The sequence below is a fragment of the Danio rerio genome, chromosome 13 (assembly GCF_052040795.2).
Source record: "Danio rerio strain M-AB ecotype USA chromosome 13, GRCz13ab, whole genome shotgun sequence".
In the NCBI taxonomy this organism is placed as follows: domain Eukaryota; kingdom Metazoa; phylum Chordata; class Actinopteri; order Cypriniformes; family Danionidae; genus Danio; species Danio rerio.
Window position 1 is genome coordinate 17,271,928 of NC_141033.1, and position 13,181 is coordinate 17,285,108.

Consider the following 13,181-nt stretch of genomic DNA (forward strand, 5'->3'; position numbering starts at 1 on the left):
ACGGCCCCCCAAGTTTACGGGCGTGTATTTCTCCAGGGTCAACCCCCTGTCCGCCCCTGTCTTGCGAGAGGAGATTGCTGCCCTCCTGGCGAAGGGTGCAATCGAGCCGGTTCCTCCAGCCGAGATGGAGAGTGGGTTTTACAGCCCATACTTCATCGTACCCAAAAAGAGCGGTGGGTCACGGCCAATCCTGGATCTGCGCGTTTTGAACCGCTGTCTGCACAAGCTGCCGTTCAGAATGCTCACGCAGAGGCGCATTCTCCAATGCGTTCGTCCTCGGGATTGGTTTGCAGCCATAGACCTGAAGGACGCGTATTTCCATGTCTCCATTCTTCCACGCCACCGCCAATTTCTGCGGTTTGCGTTCGAGGGTCGAGCGTGGCAGTACAAGGTCCTCCCCTTCGGGCTCTCTCTGTCTCCGCGGGTCTTCACCAAACTCGCGGAGGGTGCCCTAGCGCCCCTTCGGCTCGCGGGCATTCGCATACTCAATTATCTCGACGACTGGCTGATTTTAGCCCACTCGCGGGAGCAATTGATTATGCACAGGGACGAGGTGCTTCGGCATCTCCGCCTACTGGGGCTTCAGGTCAACCGAGAAAAGAGCAAACTCGCCCCCGTGCAGAGGATTTCTTTTCTCGGGATGGAGCTGGACTCGATCACCATGGTAGCGCACCTCTCCGAGGAACGCGCTCGCCTGTTGCTGAACTGTCTGAGGGAGCTCGACAGCAAACTAGTGGTCCCACTGAAGTTCTTTCAGAGGCTCCTGGGGCATATGGCATCCGCAGCCGCCGTCACGCCGCTCGGGTTGCTCCATATGAGACCACTTCAGCACTGGCTTCACGATCGGGTCCCCAGACGCGCATGGCACGCGGGCACACACCGGGTCTCGGTTACTGCGCTGTGTCGCCGCGCCCTCAGCCCTTGGAACGACCCCTCGTTCCTACAGGCCGGTGTGCCTCTAGGACAGGCGTCCAGCCATGTTGTTGTTTCAACAGACGCTTCCAACACGGGTTGGGGGGCCGTGTGTCGCGGGCATGCGGCTGCGGGCCTCTGGAAGGGTGCCCAGCTGCATTGGCATATCAATCGCCTAGAGCTGTTGGCAGTGTTCCTCGCTCTCCACCGCTTTTTACCGGTGCTGGAGCAGCAACACGTGCTGGTCAGGACGGACAGTACGGCGGCGGCGGCGTATATCAACCGCATGGGGGGTATGCGCTCTCGCCGCATGTCTCAGCTCGCCCGCCGTCTGCTCCTCTGGAGTCACCCGCGGCTGAAATCGCTGCGCGCCATTCACGTCCCAGGCACGCTCAATCGTGCAGCCGATGCGCTCTCACGACAGCTGTTACGCCCTGGAGAATGGAGACTCCACCCCGAGTCTGTTCAGCTGATATGGGCGCGATTCGGGGAGGCCCAGATCGATCTGTTTGCTTCCCCCGAGAACGCTCACTGCCAGTTGTTTTTTTCCCTGACCGAGGGCTCTCTCGGCACGGATGCACTGGCCCACAGCTGGCCTCGGGGCATGCGCAAGTATGCGTTTCCCCCAGTGAGCCTGCTCGCGCAGTTTCTGTGCAAGGTCAGGGAGGACGAGGAACAGGTTCTGCTAGTTGCGCCCCTTTGGCCCAACCGGACCTGGATATCAGAGCTCTCACTCCTCGCGACGGCCCTCCCCTGGCGGATCCCTTTGAGAGAGGACCTACTCTCTCAGGGACAGGGCACCATCTGGCACCCTCGCCCCGATCTTTGGAACCTCCACGTGTGGTCCCTAGACGCGAGGAAGACTTAGGTAACCTACCGACTGCGGTGGTTAATACCATCACTCAGGCTAGAGCCCCCTCCACGAGGCGCGCCTACGCCCTGAAGTGGAGTCTATTCACTGAATGGTGCGTCTCTCGCAGAGAAGACCCCCGAAATTGCCAGATTAGTGTTGTGCTCTCTTTCCTTCAAGAGAAGTTGGACAGCAGGCTGTCGCCCTCCACTCTCAAGGTTTACGTGGCCGCCATCTCCGCTTATCATAGCGCGGTAGCTGGCGGCACCGTGGGAAAGCATAACCTGGTCATCCAGTTCCTTAGGGGTGCTAGGCGAATTAATCCATCTCGCCCCCCTCTCATGCCCTCTTGGGATCTCGCCCTCGTTCTCACGAGTCTGCGATCCGATCCCTTTGAGCCACTCGAATCAGTATCTCTAAGATTTCTGTCCCTGAAGACAGCTCTGCTGGTTGCGTTGGCCTCCATCAAGAGGGTCGGGGACCTGGAGGCATTTTCGGTCAGTGACTCGTGCCTGGAATTCGGGCCGGATTACTCTCACGTTATCCTGAGACCCCGCCCCGGTTATGTGCCCAAGGTTCCTACCACCCCCTTTAGAGATCAGGTAGTGAACCTGCAAGCGCTGCCCCCGGAGGAGGCAGACCCAGCCCTTTCTTTACTTTGTCCAGTTCGCGCTCTGCGCATTTATGTGGACCGTACTCAGAATTTTAGATCATCTGAGCAGCTCTTTGTCTGTTATGGCGGTCGGCAGCAGGGAAGTGCCGTATCGAAACAAAGATTATCCTACTGGATTGTGGATGCCATTTCACTCGCTTATTCGAGTCGAGGTCAGCCGTGTCCCCCGGGAGTACGTGCACACTCCACTCGGAGCGTTGCATCCTCTTGGGCGCGTGCACGCGGCGCCTCTCTAACAGACATCTGTAGAGCTGCGGGCTGGGCGACACCCAACACATTTGCAAGGTTTTACAATCTGCGAGTGGAGCCGGTTTCCTCAAGGGTATTAGGTAACCCTTTGGTGATTGAGGAGACAACTCGGTAGGGTGTTGAAACACGCTTGCTGCGCCATTCTCCCTAACACGGAGGTACGTGCGCCTTTTTTATCTGTCAGTAAAGTTCCCCGTCAGGTGAGCCCTGCAGATTCCTCCGTGGCCCCCAGCACTGACTCAGCGGAGGAGTCACTTGCTGGCCCACTACGTTGTAGGTCTGCCCGCTGGTCAGCCCGCGTTTTGGGTATAGGTGCCTGCTATGCGTGATCCCCACTAGGCGATCCCATATGCTTATTCCGCCACGGTTAAGTCCCCCCCCTGGGCGGACCCGTGTCTTCCCTCTCCGCTAACCACTCTTTGCTATGCGTACTCCCCCTTTTTAGGGCTAGTCCATAGGTAAATTCTGCCATCTATCCCCCCCTTGGGTAACGGATGGCCTCCGCAGCGTCCTCCCTATCGGGATTGCACGCTTCCCAACGTACTGTCGTATTTCCTAGAATTATCTAGATGCTCACGACTTCCCAAAAAATATATCTAAATCCGTAAAACTTCTGTTGAAGTAGGATAAATTAGGGCCAGGGACACGTTGGAGGACCGCGCCCCCCATGATGTGGGTGCGTCACGCTTGCTTGACTATCTCCTCATCGGGGGTGTTGGTAAGGTGCAGTCATTATGGCGCTTTCCATATTCTCCCATTCATGGCACTGAAGTTCCCCAACCGAAGGGGAACGTTCGAGGTTACAGAAGTAACCCTTCGTTCCCCGAGGAGGGGAACGGAAGTGCCATATTCCGTCGCCATAATGACTGTCCCTTAGCTGTTTGAAAGTCTCTTCAGCTTAAAAGGATGGCGTCTGCTGGCTTCAGGTGTGCTTATATGCTGAGATGATTGCAGATGTCGCACACCTGCGCAAGCTTACGCTGCCAATTAATTTCATTCATTGGCCCGTTCAATACTCTCCAGATAAGCGGCTTCTGATCCGAATCCTCCCATTCATGGCACTTCCGTTCCCCTCCTCGGGGAACGAAGGGTTACTTCTGTAACCTCGAACGTTTTCTCAGCCAGCAAAGGTCAAAATAAGCAGTAATGCAAACTCAGTCAGAGACATAGATTTTCACTTGCAACTTGCTTTAACATGTTTAACAGTGCATGAAATGTTGTCTAAAACAAAAAGAATGATGCATTTTAGTGGCTGGATCTGGTTTTATCCCATTCTGTATTGGACGTTGAAAATTAGCTTTTCTCAGCCAGCAGAGGTCAAAATAAGCAGTGATGCAAACTCAGTAAGAGACATAGATTTTCACTTGCAACTTGCTTAAACATATTTAACAGTGCATGAAATGTTGTCTAAAACAAAAAGAATGATGCATTTTAGTGGCTGGATCCGGTTTTATCACATTCTGAATTGAACGTTGAAATGAGCTTTTCTAAGCCAGCAGAGGTCAAAATAAGCAGTAATGCAAACTCAGTCAGAGACATAGATTTTCACTTGCAACTTGCTTTACATGTTTAACAGTGCATGAAATGTTGTCTAAAACAAAAAGAATCATGCATTTTAGTGGCTGGATCTGGTTTTATCACATTCTGTATTGGATGTTGAAAATGAGCTGTTCTCAGCCAGCAGAGGTCAAAATAAGCAGTAATGCAAACTCAGTCAGAGACATAGAGTTTCACTTGCAACTTTCTTAAAAATATTTAACAGTGCATGAAATGTCTAAAACAAAAAGAATGATGCATCTTAGTGGCTGGATCTGGTTTTATCACATTCTGAATTGAACGTTGAAAATGAGCTTTTCACAGCCAGCAGAGGTCAAAATAAGCAGTAATGCAAACTCAGTCAGAGACATAGATTTTCATTTGCAACTTCCTTTAACATGTTTAACAGTGCATGAAATGTTGTCTAAAACAAAAAGAATGATGCATTTTAGTGGCTGGATCTGGTTTTATCACATTCTGTATTGGACGTTGAAAATGAGATTTTCTCAGCAAGCAGAGTTCAAAATAAGCAGTAATGCAAACTCAGTCAGAGACATAGATTTTCACTTGCAACTTTCTTATATATATTTACCAGTGCATGAAATGTTGTCTAAAACAAAAAGAAAATGCTTTTTAGTGGCTGGATCTGTTTTTATCACTTTCTGAATAGAACGTTGAAAATGAGCTTTTCACAGCCAGCAGAGGTCAAAATAAGCAGTAATACAAACTCAGTCAGAGACATAGATTTTCACTTGCAACTTGCTTTAACATGTTTAACAGTGCATGAAATGCTGTCTAAAACAAAAAGAATGATGCATTTTAGTGGCTGGATCTGGTTTTATCACATTCTGAATTGAACGTTGAAAATGAGGTTTTCTCAGCCAGCAAAGGTCAAAATAAGCAGTAATGCAAACTCAGTCAGAGACATAGATTTTCACTTGCAACTTGCTTTAACATGTTTAACAGTGCATGAAATGTTGTCTAAAACAAAAAGAATTATGCATTTTAGTGGCTGGATCTGGTTTTATCACATTCTAAATTGAACGTTGAAAATGAGCTTTTCACAGCCAGCAGAGGTCAAAATAAGCAGTAATGCAAACTCAGTCAGAGACATAGATTTTCACTTGCAACTTGCTTTAACATGTTTAACAGTGCATGAAATGTTGTCTAAAACAAAAAGAATGATGCATTTTAGTGGCTGGATCTGGTTTTATCACATTCTGTATTGGATGTTGAAAATGAGCTGTTCTCAGCCAGCAGAGGTCAAAATAAGCAGTAATGCAAACTCAGTCAGAGACATAGAGTTTCACTTGCAACTTTCTTAAAAATATTTAACAGTGCATGAAATGTTGTCTAAAACAAAAAGAAAATGCTTTTTAGTTACTGGATCTGTTTTTATCACTTTCTGAATTGAACGTTGAAAATGAGCTTTTCTCAGCCAGCAGAGGTCAAAATAAGCAGTAATGCAAACTCTGTCAGAGACATAGATTTTCACTTGCAACTTGCTTTAACATGTTTAACAGTGCATGAAATGCTGTCTAAAACAAAAAGAAAATGCTTTTTAGTGGCTGGATCTGTTTTTATCACTTTCTGAATTCAACGTTGAAAATGAGCTTTTCACAGCCAGCAGAGGTCAAAATAAGCAGTAATGCAAACTCAGTCAGAGACATAGATTTTCATTTGCAACTTCCTTTAACATGTTTAACAGTGCATGAAATGTTGTCTAAAACAAAAAGAATGATGCATCTTAGTGGCTGGATCTGGTTTTATCACATTCTGAATTGAACGTTGAAAATGAGCTTTTCACAGCCAGCAGAGGTCAAAATAAGCAGTAATGCAAACTCAGTCAGAGACATAGATTTTCATTTGCAACTTCCTTTAACATGTTTAACAGTGCATGAAATGTTGTCTAAAACAAAAAGAATGATGCATCTTAGTGGCTGGATCTGGTTTTATCACATTCTGAATTGAACGTTGAAAATGAGCTTTTCTCAGCCAGCAGAGTTCAAAATAAGCAGTAATGCAAACTCAATCAGAGACATAGATTTTTACTTGCAACTTGCTTAAACATATTTAACAGTGCATGAAATGTTGTCTAAAACAAAAAGAAAATGCTTTTTAGTGGCTGGATCTGTTTTTATCACTTTCTGAATTGAATGTTGAAAATGAGCTTTTCACAGCCAGCAGAGGTCAAAATAAGCAGTAATGCAAACTCAGTCAGAGACATAGATTTTCACTTGCAACTTGCTTTAACATGTTTAAAAGTGCATGAAATGTTGTCTAAAACAAAAAGAATGATGCATTTTAGTGGCTGGATCTGGTTTTATCACATTCTGAATTGAACGTTGAAAATGAGGTTTTCTCAGCCAGCAAAGGTCAAAATAAGCAGTAATGCAAACTCAGTCAGAGACATAGATTTTCACTTGCAACTTGCTTTAACATGTTTAACAGTGCATGAAATGTTGTCTAAAACAAAAAGAATGATGCATTTTAGTGGCTGGATCTGGTTTTATCACATTCTAAATTGAACGTTGAAAATGAGCTTTTCACAGCCAGCAGAGGTCAAAATAAGCAGTAATGCAAACTCAGTCAGAGACATAGATTTTCACTTGCAACTTGCTTTAACATGTTTAACAGTGCATGAAATGTTGTCTAAAACAAAAAGAATGATGCATTTTAGTGGCTGGATCTGGTTTTATCACATTCTGTATTGGATGTTGAAAATGAGCTGTTCTCAGCCAGCAGAGGTCAAAATAAGCAGTAATGCAAACTCAGTCAGAGACATAGAGTTTCACTTGCAACTTTCTTAAAAATATTTAACAGTGCATGAAATGTTGTCTAAAACAAAAAGAAAATGCTTTTTAGTTACTGGATCTGTTTTTATCACTTTCTGAATTGAACGTTGAAAATGAGCTTTTCTCAGCCAGCAGAGGTCAAAATAAGCAGTAATGCAAACTCTGTCAGAGACATAGATTTTCACTTGCAACTTGCTTTAACATGTTTAACAGTGCATGAAATGCTGTCTAAAACAAAAAGAAAATGCTTTTTAGTGGCTGGATCTGTTTTTATCACTTTCTGAATTCAACGTTGAAAATGAGCTTTTCACAGCCAGCAGAGGTCAAAATAAGCAGTAATGCAAACTCAGTCAGAGACATAGATTTTCATTTGCAACTTCCTTTAACATGTTTAACAGTGCATGAAATGTTGTCTAAAACAAAAAGAATGATGCATCTTAGTGGCTGGATCTGGTTTTATCACATTCTGAATTGAACGTTGAAAATGAGCTTTTCACAGCCAGCAGAGGTCAAAATAAGCAGTAATGCAAACTCAGTCAGAGACATAGATTTTCATTTGCAACTTCCTTTAACATGTTTAACAGTGCATGAAATGTTGTCTAAAACAAAAAGAATGATGCATCTTAGTGGCTGGATCTGGTTTTATCACATTCTGAATTGAACGTTGAAAATGAGCTTTTCTCAGCCAGCAGAGTTCAAAATAAGCAGTAATGCAAACTCAATCAGAGACATAGATTTTTACTTGCAACTTGCTTAAACATATTTAACAGTGCATGAAATGTTGTCTAAAACAAAAAGAAAATGCTTTTTAGTGGCTGGATCTGTTTTTATCACTTTCTGAATTGAATGTTGAAAATGAGCTTTTCACAGCCAGCAGAGGTCAAAATAAGCAGTAATGCAAACTCAGTCAGAGACATAGATTTTCACTTGCAACTTGCTTTAACATGTTTAAAAGTGCATGAAATGTTGTCTAAAACAAAAAGAATGATGCATTTTAGTGGCTGGATCTGGTTTTATCACATTCTGAATTGAACGTTGAAAATGAGCTTTTCTGAGCCAGCAGAGGTCAAAATAAGCAGTAATGCAAACTCAGTCAGAGACATAGATTTTCACTTGCAACTTGCTTTAACATGTTTAACAGTGCATGAAATGTTGTCTAAAACAAAAAGAATTATGCATTTTAGTGGCTGGATCTGGTTTTATCACATTCTGAATTGATTGTTGAAAATGAGCTTTTCACAGCCAGCAGAGGTCAAAATAAGCAGTAATGCAAACTCAATCAGAGACATAGATTTTTACTTGCAACTTGCTTAAAAATATTTAACAGTGCATGAAATGTTGTCTAAAACAAAAAGAAAATGCTTTTTAGTGGCTGGATCTGTTTTTATTACTTTCTGAATTGAATGTTGAGAATGAGCTTTTCACAGCCAGCAGAGGTCAAAATAAGCAGTAATGCAAACTCAGTCAGAGACATAGATTTTCACTTGCAACTTGCTTTAACATGTTTAAGAGTGCATGAAATGTTGTCTAAAACAAAAAGAATGATGCATTTTAGTGGCTGGATCTGGTTTTATCACTTTCTGAATTGAACGTTGAAAATGAGCTTTTCTGAGCCAGCAGAGGTCAAAATAAGCAGTAATGCAAACTCAGTCAGAGACATAGATTTTCACTTGCAACTTGCTTTAACATGTTTAAAAGTGCATGAAATGTTGTCTAAAACAAAAAGAATGATGCATTTTAGTGGCTGGATCTGGTTTTATCACATTCTGAATTGAACGTTGAAAATGAGCTTTTCTGAGCCAGCCGAGGTCAAAATAAGCAGTAATGCAAACTCAGTCAGAGACATAGATTTTCACTTGCAACTTGCTTTAACATGTTTAACAGTGCATGAAATGTTGTCTAAAACAAAAAGAATGATGCATTTTAGTGGCTGGATCTGGTTTTATCACATTCTGAATTGATTGTTGAAAATGAGCTTTTCACAGCCAGCAGAGGTCAAAATAAGCAGTAATGCAAACTCAATCAGAGACATAGATTTTTACTTGCAACTTGCTTAAAAATATTTAACAGTGCATGAAATGTTGTCTAAAACAAAAAGAAAATGCTTTTTAGTGGCTGGATCTGTTTTTATTACTTTCTGAATTGAATGTTGAAAATGAGCTTTTCACAGCCAGCAGAGGTCAAAATAAGCAGTAATGCAAACTCAGTCAGAGACATAGATTTTCACTTGCAACTTGCTTTAACATGTTTAAAAGTGCATGAAATGTTGTCTAAAACAAAAAGAATGATGCATTTTAGTGGCTGGATCTGGTTTTATCACATTCTGAATTGAACGTTGAAAATGAGCTTTTCTGAGCCAGCAGAGGTCAAAATAAGCAGTAATGCAAACTCAGTCAGAGACATAGATTTTCACTTGCAACTTGCTTTAACATGTTTAACAGTGCATGAAATGCTGTCTAAAACAAAAAGAATGATGCATTTTAGTGGCTGGATCTGGTTTTATCACATTCTGAATTGAACGTTGAAAATGAGGTTTTCTCAGCCAGCAAAGGTCAAAATAAGCAGTAATGCAAACTCAGTCAGAGACATAGATTTTCACTTGCAACTTGCTTTAACATGTTTAACAGTGCATGAAATGTTGTCTAAAACAAAAAGAATTATGCATTTTAGTGGCTGGATCTGGTTTTATCACATTCTGAATTGATTGTTGAAAATGAGCTTTTCACAGCCAGCAGAGGTCAAAATAAGCAGTAATGCAAACTCAATCAGAGACATAGATTTTTACTTGCAACTTGCTTAAAAATATTTAACAGTGCATGAAATGTTGTCTAAAACAAAAAGAATGATGCATCTTAGTGGCTGGATCTGGTTTTATCACATTCTGAATTGAACGTTGAAAATGAGCTTTTCACAGCCAGCAGAGGTCAAAATAAGCAGTAATGCAAACTCAGTCAGAGACATAGATTTTCATTTGCAACTTCCTTTAACATGTTTAACAGTGCATGAAATGTTGTCTAAAACAAAAAGAATGATGCATCTTAGTGGCTGGATCTGGTTTTATCACATTCTGAATTGAACGTTGAAAATGAGCTTTTCTGAGCCAGCAGAGGTCAAAATAAGCAGTAATGCAAACTCAGTCAGAGACATAGATTTTCACTTGCAACTTGCTTTAACATGTTTAACAGTGCATGAAATGTTGTCTAAAACAAAAAGAATTATGCATTTTAGTGGCTGGATCTGGTTTTATCACATTCTGAATTGATTGTTGAAAATGAGCTTTTCACAGCCAGCAGAGGTCAAAATAAGCAGTAATGCAAACTCAGTCAGAGACATAGAGTTTCACTTGCAACTTTCTTAAAAATATTTAACAGTGCATGAAATGTTGTCTAAAACAAAAAGAAAATGCTTTTTAGTTACTGGATCTGTTTTTATCACTTTCTGAATTGAACGTTGAAAATGAGCTTTTCTCAGCCAGCAGAGGTCAAAATAAGCAGTAATGCAAACTCTGTCAGAGACATAGATTTTCACTTGCAACTTGCTTTAACATGTTTAACAGTGCATGAAATGCTGTCTAAAACAAAAAGAAAATGCTTTTTAGTGGCTGGATCTGTTTTTATCACTTTCTGAATTCAACGTTGAAAATGAGCTTTTCACAGCCAGCAGAGGTCAAAATAAGCAGTAATGCAAACTCAGTCAGAGACATAGATTTTCATTTGCAACTTCCTTTAACATGTTTAACAGTGCATGAAATGTTGTCTAAAACAAAAAGAATGATGCATCTTAGTGGCTGGATCTGGTTTTATCACATTCTGAATTGAACGTTGAAAATGAGCTTTTCACAGCCAGCAGAGGTCAAAATAAGCAGTAATGCAAACTCAGTCAGAGACATAGATTTTCATTTGCAACTTCCTTTAACATGTTTAACAGTGCATGAAATGTTGTCTAAAACAAAAAGAATGATGCATCTTAGTGGCTGGATCTGGTTTTATCACATTCTGAATTGAACGTTGAAAATGAGCTTTTCTGAGCCAGCAGAGGTCAAAATAAGCAGTAATGCAAACTCAGTCAGAGACATAGATTTTCACTTGCAACTTGCTTTAACATGTTTAACAGTGCATGAAATGTTGTCTAAAACAAAAAGAATTATGCATTTTAGTGGCTGGATCTGGTTTTATCACATTCTGAATTGATTGTTGAAAATGAGCTTTTCACAGCCAGCAGAGGTCAAAATAAGCAGTAATGCAAACTCAATCAGAGACATAGATTTTTACTTGCAACTTGCTTAAAAATATTTAACAGTGCATGAAATGTTGTCTAAAACAAAAAGAAAATGCTTTTTAGTGGCTGGATCTGTTTTTATTACTTTCTGAATTGAATGTTGAGAATGAGCTTTTCACAGCCAGCAGAGGTCAAAATAAGCAGTAATGCAAACTCAGTCAGAGACATAGATTTTCACTTGCAACTTGCTTTAACATGTTTAAGAGTGCATGAAATGTTGTCTAAAACAAAAAGAATGATGCATTTTAGTGGCTGGATCTGGTTTTATCACTTTCTGAATTGAACGTTGAAAATGAGCTTTTCTGAGCCAGCAGAGGTCAAAATAAGCAGTAATGCAAACTCAGTCAGAGACATAGATTTTCACTTGCAACTTGCTTTAACATGTTTGAAAGTGCATGAAATGTTGTCTAAAACAAAAAGAATGATGCATTTTAGTGGCTGGATCTGGTTTTATCACATTCTGAATTGAACGTTGAAAATGAGCTTTTCTGAGCCAGCCGAGGTCAAAATAAGCAGTAATGCAAACTCAGTCAGAGACATAGATTTTCACTTGCAACTTGCTTTAACATGTTTAACAGTGCATGAAATGTTGTCTAAAACAAAAAGAATGATGCATTTTAGTGGCTGGATCTGGTTTTATCACATTCTGAATTGATTGTTGAAAATGAGCTTTTCACAGCCAGCAGAGGTCAAAATAAGCAGTAATGCAAACTCAATCAGAGACATAGATTTTTACTTGCAACTTGCATAAAAATATTTAACAGTGCATGAAATGTTGTCTAAAACAAAAAGAAAATGCTTTTTAGTGGCTGGATCTGTTTTTATTACTTTCTGAATTGAATGTTGAAAATGAGCTTTTCACAGCCAGCAGAGGTCAAAATAAGCAGTAATGCAAACTCAGTCAGAGACATAGATTTTCACTTGCAACTTGCTTTAACATGTTTAAAAGTGCATGAAATGTTGTCTAAAACAAAAAGAATGATGCATTTTAGTGGCTGGATCTGGTTTTATCACATTCTGAATTGAACGTTGAAAATGAGCTTTTCTGAGCCAGCAGAGGTCAAAATAAGCAGTAATGCAAACTCAGTCAGAGACATAGATTTTCACTTGCAACTTGCTTTAACATGTTTAACAGTGCATGAAATGCTGTCTAAAACAAAAAGAATGATGCATTTTAGTGGCTGGATCTGGTTTTATCACATTCTGAATTGAACGTTGAAAATTAGGTTTTCTCAGCCAGCAAAGGTCAAAATAAGCAGTAATGCAAACTCAGTCAGAGACATAGATTTTCACTTGCAACTTGCTTTAACATGTTTAACAGTGCATGAAATGTTGTCTAAAACAAAAAGAATGATGCATTTTAGTGGCTGGATCTGGTTTTATCACATTCTAAATTGAACGTTGAAAATGAGCTTTTCACAGCCAGCAGAGGTCAAAATAAGCAGTAATGCAAACTCAGTCAGAGACATAGATTTTCACTTGCAACTTGCTTTAACATGTTTAACAGTGCATGAAATGTTGTCTAAAACAAAAAGAATGATGCATTTTAGTGGCTGGATCTGGTTTTATCACATTCTGTATTGGATGTTGAAAATGAGCTGTTCTCAGCCAGCAGAGGTCAAAATAAGCAGTAATGCAAACTCAGTCAGAGACATAGAGTTTCACTTGCAACTTTCTTAAAAATATTTAACAGTGCATGAAATGTTGTCTAAAACAAAAAGAAAATGCTTTTTAGTTACTGGATCTGTTTTTATCACTTTCTGAATTGAACGTTGAAAATGAGCTTTTCTCAGCCAGCAGAGGTCAAAATAAGCAGTAATGCAAACTCTGTCAGAGACATAGATTTTCACTTGCAACTTGCTTTAACATGTTTAACAGTGCATGAAAT

At 41.0% G+C, this 13,181-nt stretch overlaps 1 protein-coding gene across 1 annotated transcript in view; it reads left to right on the forward strand.

Annotated features, from left to right (window-relative positions):
- The first annotated feature begins 585 nt into the window (after window positions 1-585).
- Window positions 586-13,181, forward strand: part of LOC147841024 (uncharacterized) — a 485,466-nt gene continuing 472,870 nt past the window's right edge. Inside the window, exon 1 of the mRNA XM_087279102.1 lies at window positions 586-3,827. Coding sequence (XP_087135228.1) covers window positions 862-2,799 — 1,938 coding nt within the window. The 5' untranslated portion in view covers window positions 586-861 and the 3' untranslated portion in view covers window positions 2,800-3,827. The remainder of the gene's footprint in view (window positions 3,828-13,181) is intronic.